Source organism: Musa acuminata, chromosome BXJ1-8, assembly GCF_036884655.1.
Source record: "Musa acuminata AAA Group cultivar baxijiao chromosome BXJ1-8, Cavendish_Baxijiao_AAA, whole genome shotgun sequence".
Lineage (NCBI taxonomy): Eukaryota > Viridiplantae > Streptophyta > Magnoliopsida > Zingiberales > Musaceae > Musa > Musa acuminata.
Window position 1 is genome coordinate 41457556 of NC_088334.1, and position 14592 is coordinate 41472147.

At 36.1% G+C, this 14592-nt stretch overlaps 1 protein-coding gene across 2 annotated transcripts; it reads left to right on the plus strand.

Moving 5' to 3' along the window:
* Positions 1 to 802: 802 nt before the first annotated feature.
* On the plus strand, positions 803 to 6852 carry LOC135587870 (pentatricopeptide repeat-containing protein At1g18900-like). 2 transcript variants are annotated; one of them, XM_065079700.1, is made up of 3 exons: positions 803 to 1194; positions 3873 to 3952; positions 4112 to 6852. In XM_065079700.1, exon 3 carries the CDS (start codon positions 4115 to 4117, stop codon positions 6713 to 6715), a length of 2601 nt encoding a protein of 866 aa, XP_064935772.1. In that variant the 5' UTR covers positions 803 to 1194; positions 3873 to 3952; positions 4112 to 4114; the 3' UTR covers positions 6716 to 6852. The 2 variants fall into 2 exon arrangements, with proteins under 2 accessions (XP_064935772.1, XP_064935771.1); XM_065079699.1 differs by having other exon boundaries at positions 803 to 1013.
* The last annotated feature ends 7740 nt before the right edge of the window (positions 6853 to 14592 follow it).

Here is a 14592-nt window from a genome sequence, read left to right on the forward strand (position 1 = left end):
GAACGCGACACGCGTTTGGTGTTTGATGTGTCACCATTTACACCTCAAATCTCGCTGCCATTATGACCACAAGCTCCAGGGCAGCAAAACAAATCACGTCACATGGCATCGGGTGATTCACCAGATCTTACAGTAGCATCCAATGGCTCAAGATCGGACCCCCCAGATGAGGGTGCCACCAGAATGAAGGCCTCTGATTCGGGAACCGAGCAATTTCTGTTGAACTCATAATTGGAGAGGATCCGCAGTCGCGTTCGGTGCCCAACGAACGAAATCGAACGCAACACATGGTTAAATCTAAAAAATAATAAGTTTTCTTCTCGATCGAACGTACTCTCTCGTCTATCTGCTTTGTCATTGGATGATACGGTGATCACGACGTGGGACCGGGAGCTGGTAAGGCGAAAAATACGTAGAAAGTATCAATTAAATAATTGTCTCGCGCGTTATTTACATGTCTTGGGGAACAAGGTAGGAGTGGCGGGATTCGATTGTGCGCTTACTCGGGCGGATCTTTCGGTCGATAAACCCGTGTCTAAGCAGTTCGCATAGTGACATGGGACCCGCTGTTTGCTCGCAATGAAAGATAGCCGTGGCATAAATCAGTAGATTTAAGTCGTCGCGACTAAGAAAAGAAAGTCAAATCCACGGGGGAAAGCAATAGAAGAAGGAGCTGCTTCGAGTACGCACCGATTTTCGTTACGAGTTGGGATGGAGGGGGCAGTGCGGTTCTGGATGTGTCCCACATCCTCGAGTCGTTTGTGAAGTCGTGAATTAAGTCGGCAGACGAGCAATTTCCCCGAGCGGCATCGCACGGCAGGGGGGAAGGAAAGAGCAGAGAGAGATGGGAGTCCTATAAAACGCCGCGTTGAAATCTTTTGGAAGGTAGGGTTTCATCTCTTTCTCTCGCCCCCAAATCCTCGGACAAGAAGGAAAGGCCCCTATTCCTTGGAGAGGAAGGAACGGCCGCCGCTGCGCTGTTCCTTTCTCTCTGGATGTGAAGCGTCGATGGGGTAAGATCTTGAGACTGTTCTTTCCTTTGAGTTGATTAGGATGGAGCTGTGGATTATGCTTTGGTACGTTGTCACTGGATTCGGTATCTGGCTCTTGTAAGCCTTTTGAGATGCTGGTTCCTTCATGACGAGCGGTGGATTGTGGTTGGAAGCCCAGAGGCTCCGTTACTACGATCGAAAAGTTCGTCTCTGTGGAATCCTGCTTTCCTGAAAATTGTCTTGTTTCGATGTATGCTGTTTTTATGGTAGGAAGTTATCACATCGGTCTCTCTAGTTATGGTTCTCGTTCTGAAAGATTTTAACTCGTCATTCTCCTGCAAAATTCATTCTTTTTCTTGTGAAGGGGCTGATCCTTATGCCTTCCCTTTCTGCTTACAGTTACGTCTCAGTTCTGTATACAGTGGCGATAAGATCTCTTGTTGTTTCCGTGCGTGCTAAGACCAAGGCTTATGGATATAACTGGCTTGCAGCAAAATCAACTACCTCATCTCTTGATGCACATTGAAAGTTTAAATTTTGATTTGATGATTTTACCAAGGTCGGAATAGTATTAATAGATAAAGGGAATAGAGATTAAGTTAAAGTATTACTTGGAAAAAAAGGTCTCTAGTTGGTCCTTTGAGCCCCCATGAAATGCTGCATACTAATGTTTTTCTTGTAAACCTTGTGTTGGAGATAGCAATGCAAACCTAAGGTGCACTTTGCATACAATGAACTCTTCATTCGGTTCTTTGAGCAGTTTAAAGACTTTTGGAACCACAATTGGTTCAAGCAATGCGAAAACTTGACACCTTAAACATTGGTCTGGTGGTGGTGTGCCAAACCTGCTAACCAAAGGTTGAGGGTTCAAAAACTCATTTAATATATTTATACTCCTTAAACATTGGTTTGGTCGTGGTGTACCAGTTCCTTTTACCAAATGTTAAGGGTTCGAAATCTCATCCGACATATTTTTTTCGAAGATGCCTGCTAGTTTAGTTGGTAAAGATTTTAACAGTTATCGCAAGGTCCTGAGTTCAAAATCTGTCTTCGCCACATACACTTTTTTGAAAAAAAGGAAGCTTGCAAGTTATTGTTGTTGTTCTTCTGTTTGGAAATTGAATGCTATTCAATTTATAAACATATGGAATATGTAAGGTTCCCTTTTGTGAACTGGGTGACAAGGTTTGAGTCACGAAAATAACATCTTTAAATATTTAAAGATAAGATTGCATATATTGACCCTATCCTATTCCCACATTAGTGGGAGTCTCATTGGGTACACCCTTTTTATGGGACATGTGAACTCTCCTTCCTTAGTGCTATTGCATTGGGTAAGATACGTCATTAGTACAAAGTAAGCCCATAATTTATGATGAGCATCAAGACTATGGACTTTCTTTTTGGTGCTTGAAGAAGGCATATATCTAGGGAGTAGGAACAGCACAAATATATACGTGAAGGTGGGTGTTTCATTAAAGAACCTATTGGAAAGAATGAAGACATGTGATTATAATGTAAGTAATAGTTGGCACTTCTCTAAGATTACTAGGTATATGGTTCAACCTCAAAGTTTGGGTTATCCATACAAGGATGGATTTTTCAACTGCCTCTTTTTTTTACAACGTCCTGTGGAAAGTGACTATTGTTCCAAGAATTAAAATAGTAAAGAGTGCTTGTTTCAAAAGAATAAATAAGTTGTGATATTTTAGCAATTAAAGCACTATTCTTTTTTTTCTCTTGATGCATTGATAATTTGGTTTTTTATCCTTGGGTACACATGCAGATAATTCAACAACATGCCAAAGTAATAATATGAAGATTAATTAGGCATTTCTAGGGAATCAGGAGGGGCTTTGTTAAATATGATCACCTTCCCTTCTGAAACAAGTTCGATTTCTGCATTATGATTATCTTGTCATAATCAATTATTTAAATGTTGATCATAATATGCCATCTAGAATATGCAAAATTAAAGTTTGATCCTTATACCATGCTTTCGACAACTAACGAATGTATGGAAGTGAGGATGGGTGATTCTTCTTGGTTTTGCTTACACGAAAGGATCGGTAGGTATTTTATAGTTGTTAACTGATAACTGTTCATCTGATAGTGTTTTTAATTGTGGGAAGGAAGAAATGCAAAACCATGTTTCGGCTAAACTTAAGTTACAAGTGTTATCAAACCCCTAGGTCTCATTGCATGATATACTGAGAGTCCATAGGTGAAATATGAACTGTTTTACATAATTGATCTTGGTCTGATTCTTTGGTAGGCATAACATCATTCCACATTTCATCCTGAACTGAAGCTATTTGCACCCTCACATTTATGTATATGTATATGCATGTATGTGAACACTTTCTTGAGTTGTCCAAACGTGACGTTAGGCCTTGGATTGAAACCAAGTTGTGAGAATTGGATGTTCTTTGGAACTTTCAAAAGCATATTACCTTCACTGGAGCCAAACAATGGAACTGGTTCACTTCCAGTTGAACTCTACTATGACTACTGCACTTGTAATTAACCAAAGATTTCCCAGTCATCACGTTCCTTGGAAGTAATTATTGTGATGCAGTATATATTTCTTTTTTTGATCTTGACATCTTGTCCATAATACACATGTATAGCCACCAGACTTTTTTGGTGTTCTTTTGATCCATATGTTGCCATAATAAAGGAGCTGATTTATGCATATAATGACCTGCAGTGTCTTTTGATTGTCCATTCTAACTGGCCATTGCATCAAGATTTTGACTCAAATTAGTGATAGAGTAGGTATTTTTATCATTATGCACACTCACACAAGCAGATGATGAAGTATGTGTTTGTATATCTGTTTGATAACCAAGATATAATTGAACTATTGTGTTTTTCCAGGTTAGATCGAAGAATTTCAAGCCTGAAGATAGTCGCCAGATAATGTGCTCTATTATTTAAGAGCATTAATTGTAGAGCCTGTAAGTATGGCTTTTGTTGGTAATCCATTTTGGACTAAATTGAATAAGGAACAAGTGTATAATTTGCTGATGTGGCATCAATTATATTAATGGCATAACTCCTTTTCCATTCCGTCTTGAGGCCCTTCTATCTCATAGTTAATCATTACCTAATTGCAGATAATGTTGAGAGCAAAGCAAATTGGCACCCTCTCCCACTGTGCAAGGACATTTTATATTAGTGGTTCAAGATGTGGAAATGCAGAAGGTGCTTCATGCACTTGCTCAGAGGATGAAACTTGTGTTCCCACAAGGCATCCTAATAGCACCCTCAAAGCCAACACGGCAAATGGTGCCCCGACAAAGGCTGGATCTCCTTGCTTACAAAATGCAGTGGGATCCATTATTCATCAGAAGTCTCGTTGCACAGGTCCTGCCCAACATGTTGTCTCCTCTTCATCCTCTCTGAGATCAGACTCAAGTCCTCCAAACAGGAACACTGACAACATGAATGCTGGTGTTCGGGCTTCTGGGACTGATATGCTCAATTCATCTAAGCTGACTGCTGGACGCTTCGTGAAGGCAGGTATGGCAACTGTTAGCATGTTCTCTGAATTAGTGAGCCACAAGACCCCAGGGACAGAACCAGGACCTCAAAGGTGTATGGCTGATTCTACCCAACCATCTTTTAACACCATATCTTCTGATGACAAGTCACACAACAAACCTAATTATTCTAAGAGACAGCCAAGCTTGAATCTTGTGGGAGTATCTGATTCAAGCTCCACTTGTCCTAGCAGCTCTGTAGAAAAGCCTTCAATGCGTGGTAATGTGAAAGCTAAGCAGAATGTTACTGAATCTTCTATTTCAAATAATGGATTACCATCTGGTGCTAAGAATCAAAGACAGTCTGTTCGGCAGAAGGCGAAGTATCATTCTAATAGCTTCACCTCTGATGGAAAACCTGGGGGAAGAATCTCTGAGAGGAAAATGACAGGTTCAACTACTGAAACTGCTGGGTCCACTAATAGGTTCCATAATCCAATTAAATCTGCAAGGTTACACACGGGAGGTCCTCCATCTGCTGGTAAATTGGTGAAATCAGGGCATGCAATCGAGCAGTATTACCACACTTTGCAACGGTTAAAATGGGGACCAACAACTGAAGAGGCCTTGGATAAACTGCAATATAAACTGGATCCTTTTCAAGCAAATCAGGTGCTTAAATTACTCCGCGACCACTCCATTGCTCTTGAATTTTTCAGATGGTTAAAATCACAGCCTGGGTTTAAGCATGATGAGCACACTTACACTACCATGATTGGAATCCTTGGACAAGCAAGGCAATTCGGAGCTATGAGAAGACTGATAGAAGAGATGATTAAGGATGGTTGCCAGCCGACCGTGGTAACTTATAACCGTCTGATCCATGCATATGGTCGTGCCAATTATTTAGATGAAGCTGTCAAAGTTTTTCGGGACATGCAGGAAGTTGGTCGCCAGCCAGACCATGTAACCTACTGTACTCTCATCGACATCCATGCAAAAGCTGGGTACCTGGAAGTTGCATTAGATTTGTATCAGAGGATGCAAGATGTAGGTCTCTCTCCAGACACTTTCACATACAGTGTAATGGTGAATTGCCTGGGGAAAGGTGGACATCTTGCTGCTGCATATAAGCTGTTTTGCGAGATGATAGAACAAGGTTGTGTACCTAACCTGGTCACCTACAACATCATGATCGCTCTGCAGGCAAAAGCAAGGAATTATCCTTGTGTGGTGAAGCTTTATAGGGACATGCAAGTTGCTGGTTTTTGTCCTGATAAGATTACTTACAGCATTGTAATGGAGGTACTTGGTCATGGTGGGCATCTTAATGAAGCAGAAGCCGTGTTTATGGAAATGACAAGGGATTGGGTTCCTGATGAACCTGTATATGGTCTTTTGGTGGATTTGTGGGGTAAAGCTGGAAATGTAGAGAAGGCTCGAGCTTGGTATCAAGCAATGCTCAACGCTGGCCTGCGACCTAATGTTCCCACATGCAATTCTCTTTTGAGTGCATTTCTCAAGGTACACAGGTTTGCTGATGCCCATGGTGTTCTCGAACATATGCTAGGATTGGGATTGGTTCCTTCTCTCCAGACATACACTCTTCTTCTGAGCTGCTGCACCGGGTCACCCTCGGAGATGGGGCTTTGTTGTAAGCTCATGGCCCTCTCAGGCCACCCGGCTCATTCTTTCCTGCTATCTTTACCAGATGCAGAACCAAATGGAGGAAATGTCAAGGCCCATGCTAGTAGCTTCTTCGACTTGATGCACAGTGAGGACAGGGAGAGCAAGAGGGGTCTTGTGGATGCTGTTATAGATTTCCTTCATAAATCAGGCCTTAAGGAGGAAGCTGGACTCGTTTGGGAGGTAGCTGCAGAGAGGAATGTGTACCCAAATTCAGTCAGGGAGAAGCGCAAGTGTTACTGGCTCATCAACCTTCATGTCATGTCCGAGGGCACCGCGGTGACCGCATTATCCAGGACGCTCGCATGGTTCCACAGGCAGATGCTCGCCTCAGGCACCGGTCCTACGCGCATCGATATTGTCACCGGTTGGGGCCGCCGGAGCAGGATAACAGGTTCATCCTTGGTTCGGCAGGCTATCCAGGAGCTGCTACATCTCTTCGATTTCCCATTCTTCACTGAGAGTGGCAACTCTGGCTGCTTTGTGGGACATGGGGAACCACTCAGCAGGTGGCTGCTCAATTCTTATGTGGAGCGCATGCATTTACTGTAGTCAATTAGTTAATCTTTCAGAAATTTTGGCAGCAGTGCGATTTTGTTGACCAAACTTGACACTGTTATTCCTCTACATTGGTTTCTTCTGGTGTAATGCTGTTTTAGGAGCTGAAATCAATTAAAGTTTTGCTACTATATGCTGCAACTCTGTCTTGACTGTTGCTTCTTCCCCTTTTTTTTCTCTCTCATAATTTTTCCTCTTACTTGGCATCACTGTATTATGATTTCCAATCTGAAATATCTCAGCAATTGCTTTAGTTTAAACGAGCACAGGGTTGAATCAAAACCACAAACACTGAAACAGAGCAGATCAAAGGAAAGCTTATGCTAATTTTAATTGATTAGGTGACTAATTTGTTTACTAATGATCATTTTAGTCAGATGAGCTGCTGCTTCGGCTGAAGAATTCGCGAAGAGAAGATTTGCTCGAAAGATTTTGCAGATTATTTTGACGTTAAATCAATTAATATTTGAACAACAACTCGACAAATAATAACAATAATTGAAGTGTAGCTATTAGAAAAAGGGTCATAGTATACATATGATCATGTTGACTTTTCAACGCGAACATGAAATAGATATACACCCGAGTTACGTCATGACTTTCCTCGCAACGGCTCTGATGTGGCACATATCAAGGGAATGAGAGGGCACGGATGATGTGTTCTTTTATGTGTGAGTTAAGGTGTGAGTGAAGTAAGGGACACGAAGCATATCTCCAAATAAAAAGTTTTCTGTATATATATATATATATATATATATATATATATATATATATATATAGTACCTACTTGCTAGGTGATGGTACCATATGATGGTACTGTTAATATTCCAGAAATCCGGAATGACATACTTTTTTGTTTTATTTTTAAAGTTATTTGAAACTTATAAATATCTCAATCTTTCTGCATTAAAAAGCACAAAAAGTGAATAAAAAACTTGTGATCTATGTGAGAAAACACTATTGTAATTCCATGAGAGTTCTCCTCCTCTTTCCTAAGTGTAATTTCTATTTAAAGGAGAGCTGAGAGAATCGTAAAGGTTATCTCTTAAACCTGTGAGAAGGAGAATAAAACTGTAAGAGGGTAGTTGATCTTCACCCATTGAAAGAAGATCAATAGTGGAAGCCGATAATCTCAATGGAGGATGAATCGGGAGTGGACGTAGGTCACGATGATTGAACCACTATAAAATTGGTGTGCCTTCTTTTCTTCGCCTTTTCTTTATATTGCTTACTATTTTGGTTGCTCACTCCACTTCACACTTTCTTTAGGTTTAAATGTATTTCTGATATGATTTTATGGAATGAAGGTTTTCATATCGTCGACGTTTTTACGTAAGCACTAATTCACCCCCCCTCTTAGTGTCGATTTCGGTTCTAATAGTTGGTATCAGAGCTACGGTTCTTCCCATTTGGTTTAACACCCAAGAGAAATTACTTTTGCCGGCAATCAAGAGGGTCTTTCTATCACTTGTCTTCCTATGTTCAATAGGATAGACTGCACGTATTGAAAAACTTATATGAGAATTTTCTTACTTTCTATGGATTTTGATTTATAAAATATTGTACAAAGCGATTTTCAAAGGTCTTCGAAACCAATGAATGAATAGAATGATTTGGAGAGGAAGAACCAATGAACGAATGAAATGATTTGGAGATGAAGACTTTCGCGTTGAATTCTAAAGCAATGAAACTTTGTTTTGTGCTCTTGATAAAAATAAATTTAATCGGGTTTCTGTATGCCAAACTGCATATGATATTTAGCATAAACTCAAAGTCAAAGACGAAGACACAAGTAGGGTTAAAAAATAAAAAATTAATCTTTTGGTACATAGATATGCGTTTTTTCAAATGAAATTAAGCGAGATCATTGGAGATATGTACACCTATTTTACGGATATCGTCAATGGTTTAAAAGTATTTGGTAAAATTTTTTCTAATTTTAAACTTAGTTAATAAAATACTAAGATCCCTTCCAAAAAGTTGGGATCCTTAAGTTACTGCAATATAAGAAGCAAAGGAACGAAACAATTTTTCGCTTGAATAACTTATTAGGTCTTTGATGACCTATGAAATAACATGTGTAACATGTGATGAACTTGAGAACAACATTCTAAAGAATAGGAAGGACATGACACTTAGAACCAAGGAAGATAACTTGAGAGAAAATTAAAGTGATGATGATGATGACGACGACTTGGCATTTCTTACAAGAAAATTTTAAAAATTCTTAAAATGGAATAAAACAAAACAATATACTAACAACAAAAATGAACCCAAAAAGAATATAGTGATATGATATGAATGCAAGAAGCCAAGACATTTCAAAAATAAATGTCCCCAAGTGAAAAAAAAGCTCCCAAAGAAAAAAAAACTCAAAGTAACTTGGGATGATAAAAAGGCACTCAAAGCAACTTGGGATGATTCAAATACATATGAAGATGAAGAGCCAACAAACAAAGAAGAAATTGTAAATTAAGCATTAATGGCATTTGACAATGAGGTATGTAACTCAAACAAATCTTCCTTATTTTATGATGAATTATTCAATACATTTAATAACATCTTTGATGATTTTAAATTAGTTAGTAAAAAGTATAAACTATTAAAAAAGGATCATTTCTCTTGCTAGTGAATTTAAAAAATCAAAAAATATTCATGATGATTATGTATTAGCTCGTCGCAAAAGTTAGATTCAATTAAGAAAGAAATATCTTACTACACGAAATATTAGAAAAATTAAAAATAGGTAACAAATATTTAAATACGATCCATGCTAATAAGTGTTATGTTAATAGGAAAGAGGGAATTGATTTTGTGAGTAACATTCAACAAAAGCCAATTATCTTCCTTAAATGACATATTACATGTTTAACCAAAAAATAAATATATAATTTTTATGGTAGATTTGGACATAATGCCTATAGATATTCATTTAAAAAGTATAGTTCATACAAATTAGTTTGGGTTACTAAAAGAATCATGAATAACTTAATGCCAATAGTTAAGATAGATAGATCTAACGAGGGATTCAAAGTTAAATGAGTACCTAAAAGAAAGCCCCATTTCTTATAGATATGTTTACAATCAAAAGCTAGGAGCAAGAAATTGTACCTTGATAGTGGATGCTCAAGACACATGATCAGAGATCCAACATGCTTCTCTAAGCTCACTACCCGAGATGAAGAATATGTTATCTTCAGAGATAATAACAAGGGAAAAATTATTGGTAAAGGAATCATATGTAATAAGTCAAGCCTCTTGATTGAAGATGCGTTTTTAGTAGATGGTTTAAAATATAATCTTCTAAGCATTAGTCAATTATGTTATAAAGGATATACCATCAAATTTGAATCTGATAGTGATCCTTTACACCATAGCTGAGGGGTCAGCACGGCTTAGTTCGGTCCCGAGTGCACAAGATCATCCACATCGGTACTCGGGCGACGGGAGTCGTCGTTCGGTGGGGTTAGGCTTGGGCTTTGGCTTCAAGATCTGGAGACTTCCCTTTGGCTGGCTGCCTTCCTCTCTATCGCTTGTCCCTACACACAAGTCGGGGTCGGGAATGGGACTCCCGACTTTGATCCCTCCGAAGATTTTGCTAAGACTGGGTGGAAAATGGGCCAAGAACCAATCCCCTCTCACCGGCCCCGTGACAGGTTTTTATCCCTCCGCTCGGGGACTAATCGTCCTATCATATTTATGGTTGTCGACCTAACGAGCGCCATACTTGGTCGGCACTGTCCCAATCTTTGTGGGATGATGTTGTACTTGGGTGGTGCCATCCCGATCTTATCGGGACGACATTGTACTTGGTCAGCGTCATCCCGATCTCTATGGGATGGCATTGTACTTGGTCGGCACCGTCTCGATCTTTGCAAGATGGCATTGTACTCGATTGGTACCATCCGACCTTTGCAGAACAACATTGATCGGGGGGCGTGGTCCGTTATGTTGACCCTAACGCTGATGTGGCTATGAACGGTGGTTGGAGGGTTGGTTACCAAAATGTGTCATATCAGAATCTAATGTTTGTATAATTGAAATACCATACAAAAATATGTCTATGATTGCCTTAAAACATAATAATGTGTATACTATTAATATTGATGATTTTTGTGATGAAATATATTTTTCAGCTTTAAACAATGATGCATGACTTTGGCATAGGAGATTAGGTCATAGTAGCATGAAACTAATCTCTCAAATTTCAACCGGAGAACTTGTAAGAGGAATGCCTAGCATCAAGTTTGTTAAAGACAAAGTTTGTGATGCATGCTAACTAAGAAAATAAATAAAAAGTAGTTTCAAATCAAAGAATCAAATATTGATTATTTTTATGATAAAATATATTTTTTTGACTTTAAAAGATGATGCATGACTTTGACATAGGAGATTATGTTATACTAGCATGATACTAATCTCTCAAATTTCAACTAAAGAACTTGTAAGAGAAATGCCTAGCATTAAGTTTGTCAAAGACAGTTTGTGATGCATGCCAACTAGAAAAATAAATAAAAAGTAGTTTCAAATTAAAGAATTAAATAAGTACATCTAAACCACTATAATTGATCAATATGGATTTATTTAGACTAATTGACCAAACAAGTCTAAGTGGTAGTAAATATGCCTTTGTAATGTTGATGATTATAGTAGATACACTTTGGACATATTTCTTGGTACACAAAAGTGATTGTTTTAAATGTTTTTCAAAATTTTGTAAACTTATTTAAAATGAAAAGGGTTTTATGATTTCGTCTATTCATAGTAATCACGATAGTGAGTTTTAAAACCATAATTTTTAAAACTTTTGTGAGTCAAATGGGTACAACCATAATTTCTCTACTATAAGAAATTCATAAAAAAATAGAGTAGTTGAGAGAAAAAATAAGAGCTTATAAGAGATGGCAAGAACCATGTTAAACAAACATAGCCTACCCAAATATTTTTAGCTCGAAGCCGTTAACATGATATGCTATATCATAAATAGGGCTCTCGTAAGATCATTACTTTCTAAAACTCCCTATGAATTATGGAATAACAAAAGATCCAATATTTTATATTTTAAAGTTTTCGGTTATAAATGTTTTGTTTTAAACGAAAAAAATATCTTAGAAAAATTTGATGCAAAATCCGATGAAGGCATTTTTCTCGGTTATTCCTCTATTTTTAAAGTCATTCGTGTCTTTAATAAAAGAATTATGGTTATAGAATTCATTCATGTTGTTTTTAATGAGCTTCCCGAATTTAAGAAAAATAATTTTGATAATGATTTAAATTTGAATAAAAACTCTCATCTCCTAAGCAACTTGGATGCATCTTCTTCCAAAGAATCCTTACCTAAGGAATGAAAGTATGTAAATAATCATCCTAAGGAGCTAATCATTGAAAATACATCAAAAGATGTTTAAAATCATTCTTCTTTTAAAAATTTTTATGCGAACCAAAATGTATTGATGAAGCCTTAAAAGATAATTTATGAGTTATTGCAAAGAGAAGTTAAATCAATTTGAGAGAAATGATGTGTGAAAGTTTGTTTCTAGACCTAACGATCATTTAGCAATTGGTACTAAACGAGTCTTTAAAAACAAGCAAGATGAACTTGGTATCGTGGTTAGAAATAAGGCTAGATTAGTGGTCAAATGTTTCAACTAAGAACAATGTATCGATTATGAAGAAATCTTTGCTCCTATGGCTAGATTTGAAGCCATAAGGATTCTCCTTGCCTATGCATATTGTAATAATTTTAAGTTATTTCAAATATATGTTAAAAGTGATTTTCTAAATGGCTTTATTTTTAAAGAAATTTATGTTGAGCAATCATCTAGATTTTAAAATGCTTTCTTTCCTAACCATGTTTTTAAGTTATCTAAGATTCTTTATGGGTTAAACAAGCCCCTAGGGCTTGGTATGAGATATTTAGTTCTTTCCTTATTCAAAATAATTTTATCGAAGGTAAGGTCGATATTATATTACTTATTAAATATTTTAAAAATAATTTTTTCATTGTTCAAATTTATGTTAATGATATCATTTTTGGTTCTTCAAATGAAACCTTATGTGAATTGTTTATCAAGAGTATGAGCCAAGAATTTGAAATGAGCTTAATGGGTGAATTAACTTTTGTTTAGGATTACAAATTTAGCAATTAAGTGATGAAACTTTTATTAGTTAAATAAGTATGCTTTAGATCTATTAAAATAATTTAATATGCATAGTGTTAAGGCTATTAATATACTAACGAGCACTTCTACAAAGATAGATAGATATGGATATTAATAGAGAATGTTTTGACAAAAAAATTATATGGGTATGATATGTAGTTTACTACCTCAAAGCAACTAGACCTAATATTATGATTAGTATTGGACTATGTGTTATTTTTCAATTTAATCGCAAGCAATCTCACTTAAAAGTTGTTAAAAGGAACACCTAATCTAGGATTATAGTATCCAAAAACTTAAAATCTTGAATTGATTGCTTATACCGATGTTGATTTTGCTAGATATAGAATAGATAGAAAAAACACATCTAGAACATGTCAACTCTTAGGTTATTCATTTATTTCTTGGTCTTCTAAGAAACAAAATTCAGTTGCATTATCCACAACCGAGGCTGAATATATAGCAGCAAGTGCATGTTGTGCATAAGTTATTTAGATGAAAAATATTTTAAAATATTATGAGCTATATTTAAAAAATATTTCTATAAAATATGATAATACTAGTACAATATGTTTAACAAAAAATCTTGTTCAACCCTCTAGAACTAAACATAGACATTAGGCATCATTTTATTATAGATCACATTAATAACTATGATATATATTTATAATTTATTAATATAAAATATCAATTAGTTGATATTTTTATAAAACTATTGAATGAAGAATAATTTGATTTTATTAGAAGAGAATTAGGCATGTTAAATCTTCCTAATACATGAGTTCCTCTTATACATTTTTTATATTTCTCAATTTTTATAACTTGAGTTTTCTTTTTAAATCGAGATCGTTTCCTATTATTTATTCTTCTTATAATGTACTCATTCCTTCTTCTTGCAATATACAAAAGAAGAGATTTGATTCATGGACTTTTGGTATATTTGATATTTTATGTGATGATTATTTTCTATAAATCCTTCTACTTTCTATTTACGAAAGTAGAACTTTGATTCATGAACTTTTGGAACTTATGACTTTGATTCTTTTTTTTTATGTGATGAATGAATTTCTCCCTTCTTCTTCTTCTTCTTTTTATTTTTTGATGACAAAGGAGAGAACACAAAAAATGCTAGCTTATACATCTCAAGAGAATCAAAAGTGCTTGCACATTGAAGGAGAAATGCTAGCTTGCTCATATCAAGAAGCAAATATTGCTATCTTGCACATATCAAGAAGCAAAAATTTTGCTTAACTTCGAATTTCAAAACCTTGCTAACTTGTATATTCTAAATGGTGTAAAACTTGTTGAAATACTAGCTTGCACGGATCAATTACTTGTTGTGCTTTTCTCTTTTTTGTTGATGACAAAAGGCGAGAAGTAATAAGTAATGAGAAATTATGCCTAAAGTAATGTTGACTTATTTTTCGTATAATGCAAGAAGTGATGATGAGTTGTAATGTTTTAAAATTGTGTATCTTACTGATCATTTGAAATTATGATGCATAATGTATGAAATTTTGATATGATGCAATATGATCAAAATTATTTCATTTAAATTCAAAAGTTATTTTTCTTTTTGAATTCAAGTTTAACTTATTTGGATATAACATAGATAGGGGGAGTTAAGGTTAACTCTGTTATCGATTGATTGTCATCATAAAAAAGGGAAAGATTTTCGAATCTCGAATTTTGATGATGAAATCAATTAAT

Coding starts and splice junctions, on each gene's coding strand:
- LOC135587870 (XM_065079700.1), top strand. CDS start 4,115: ATGTTGAGAGCAAAGCAAATTGGCACCCTCTCCCACTGTGCAAGGACA.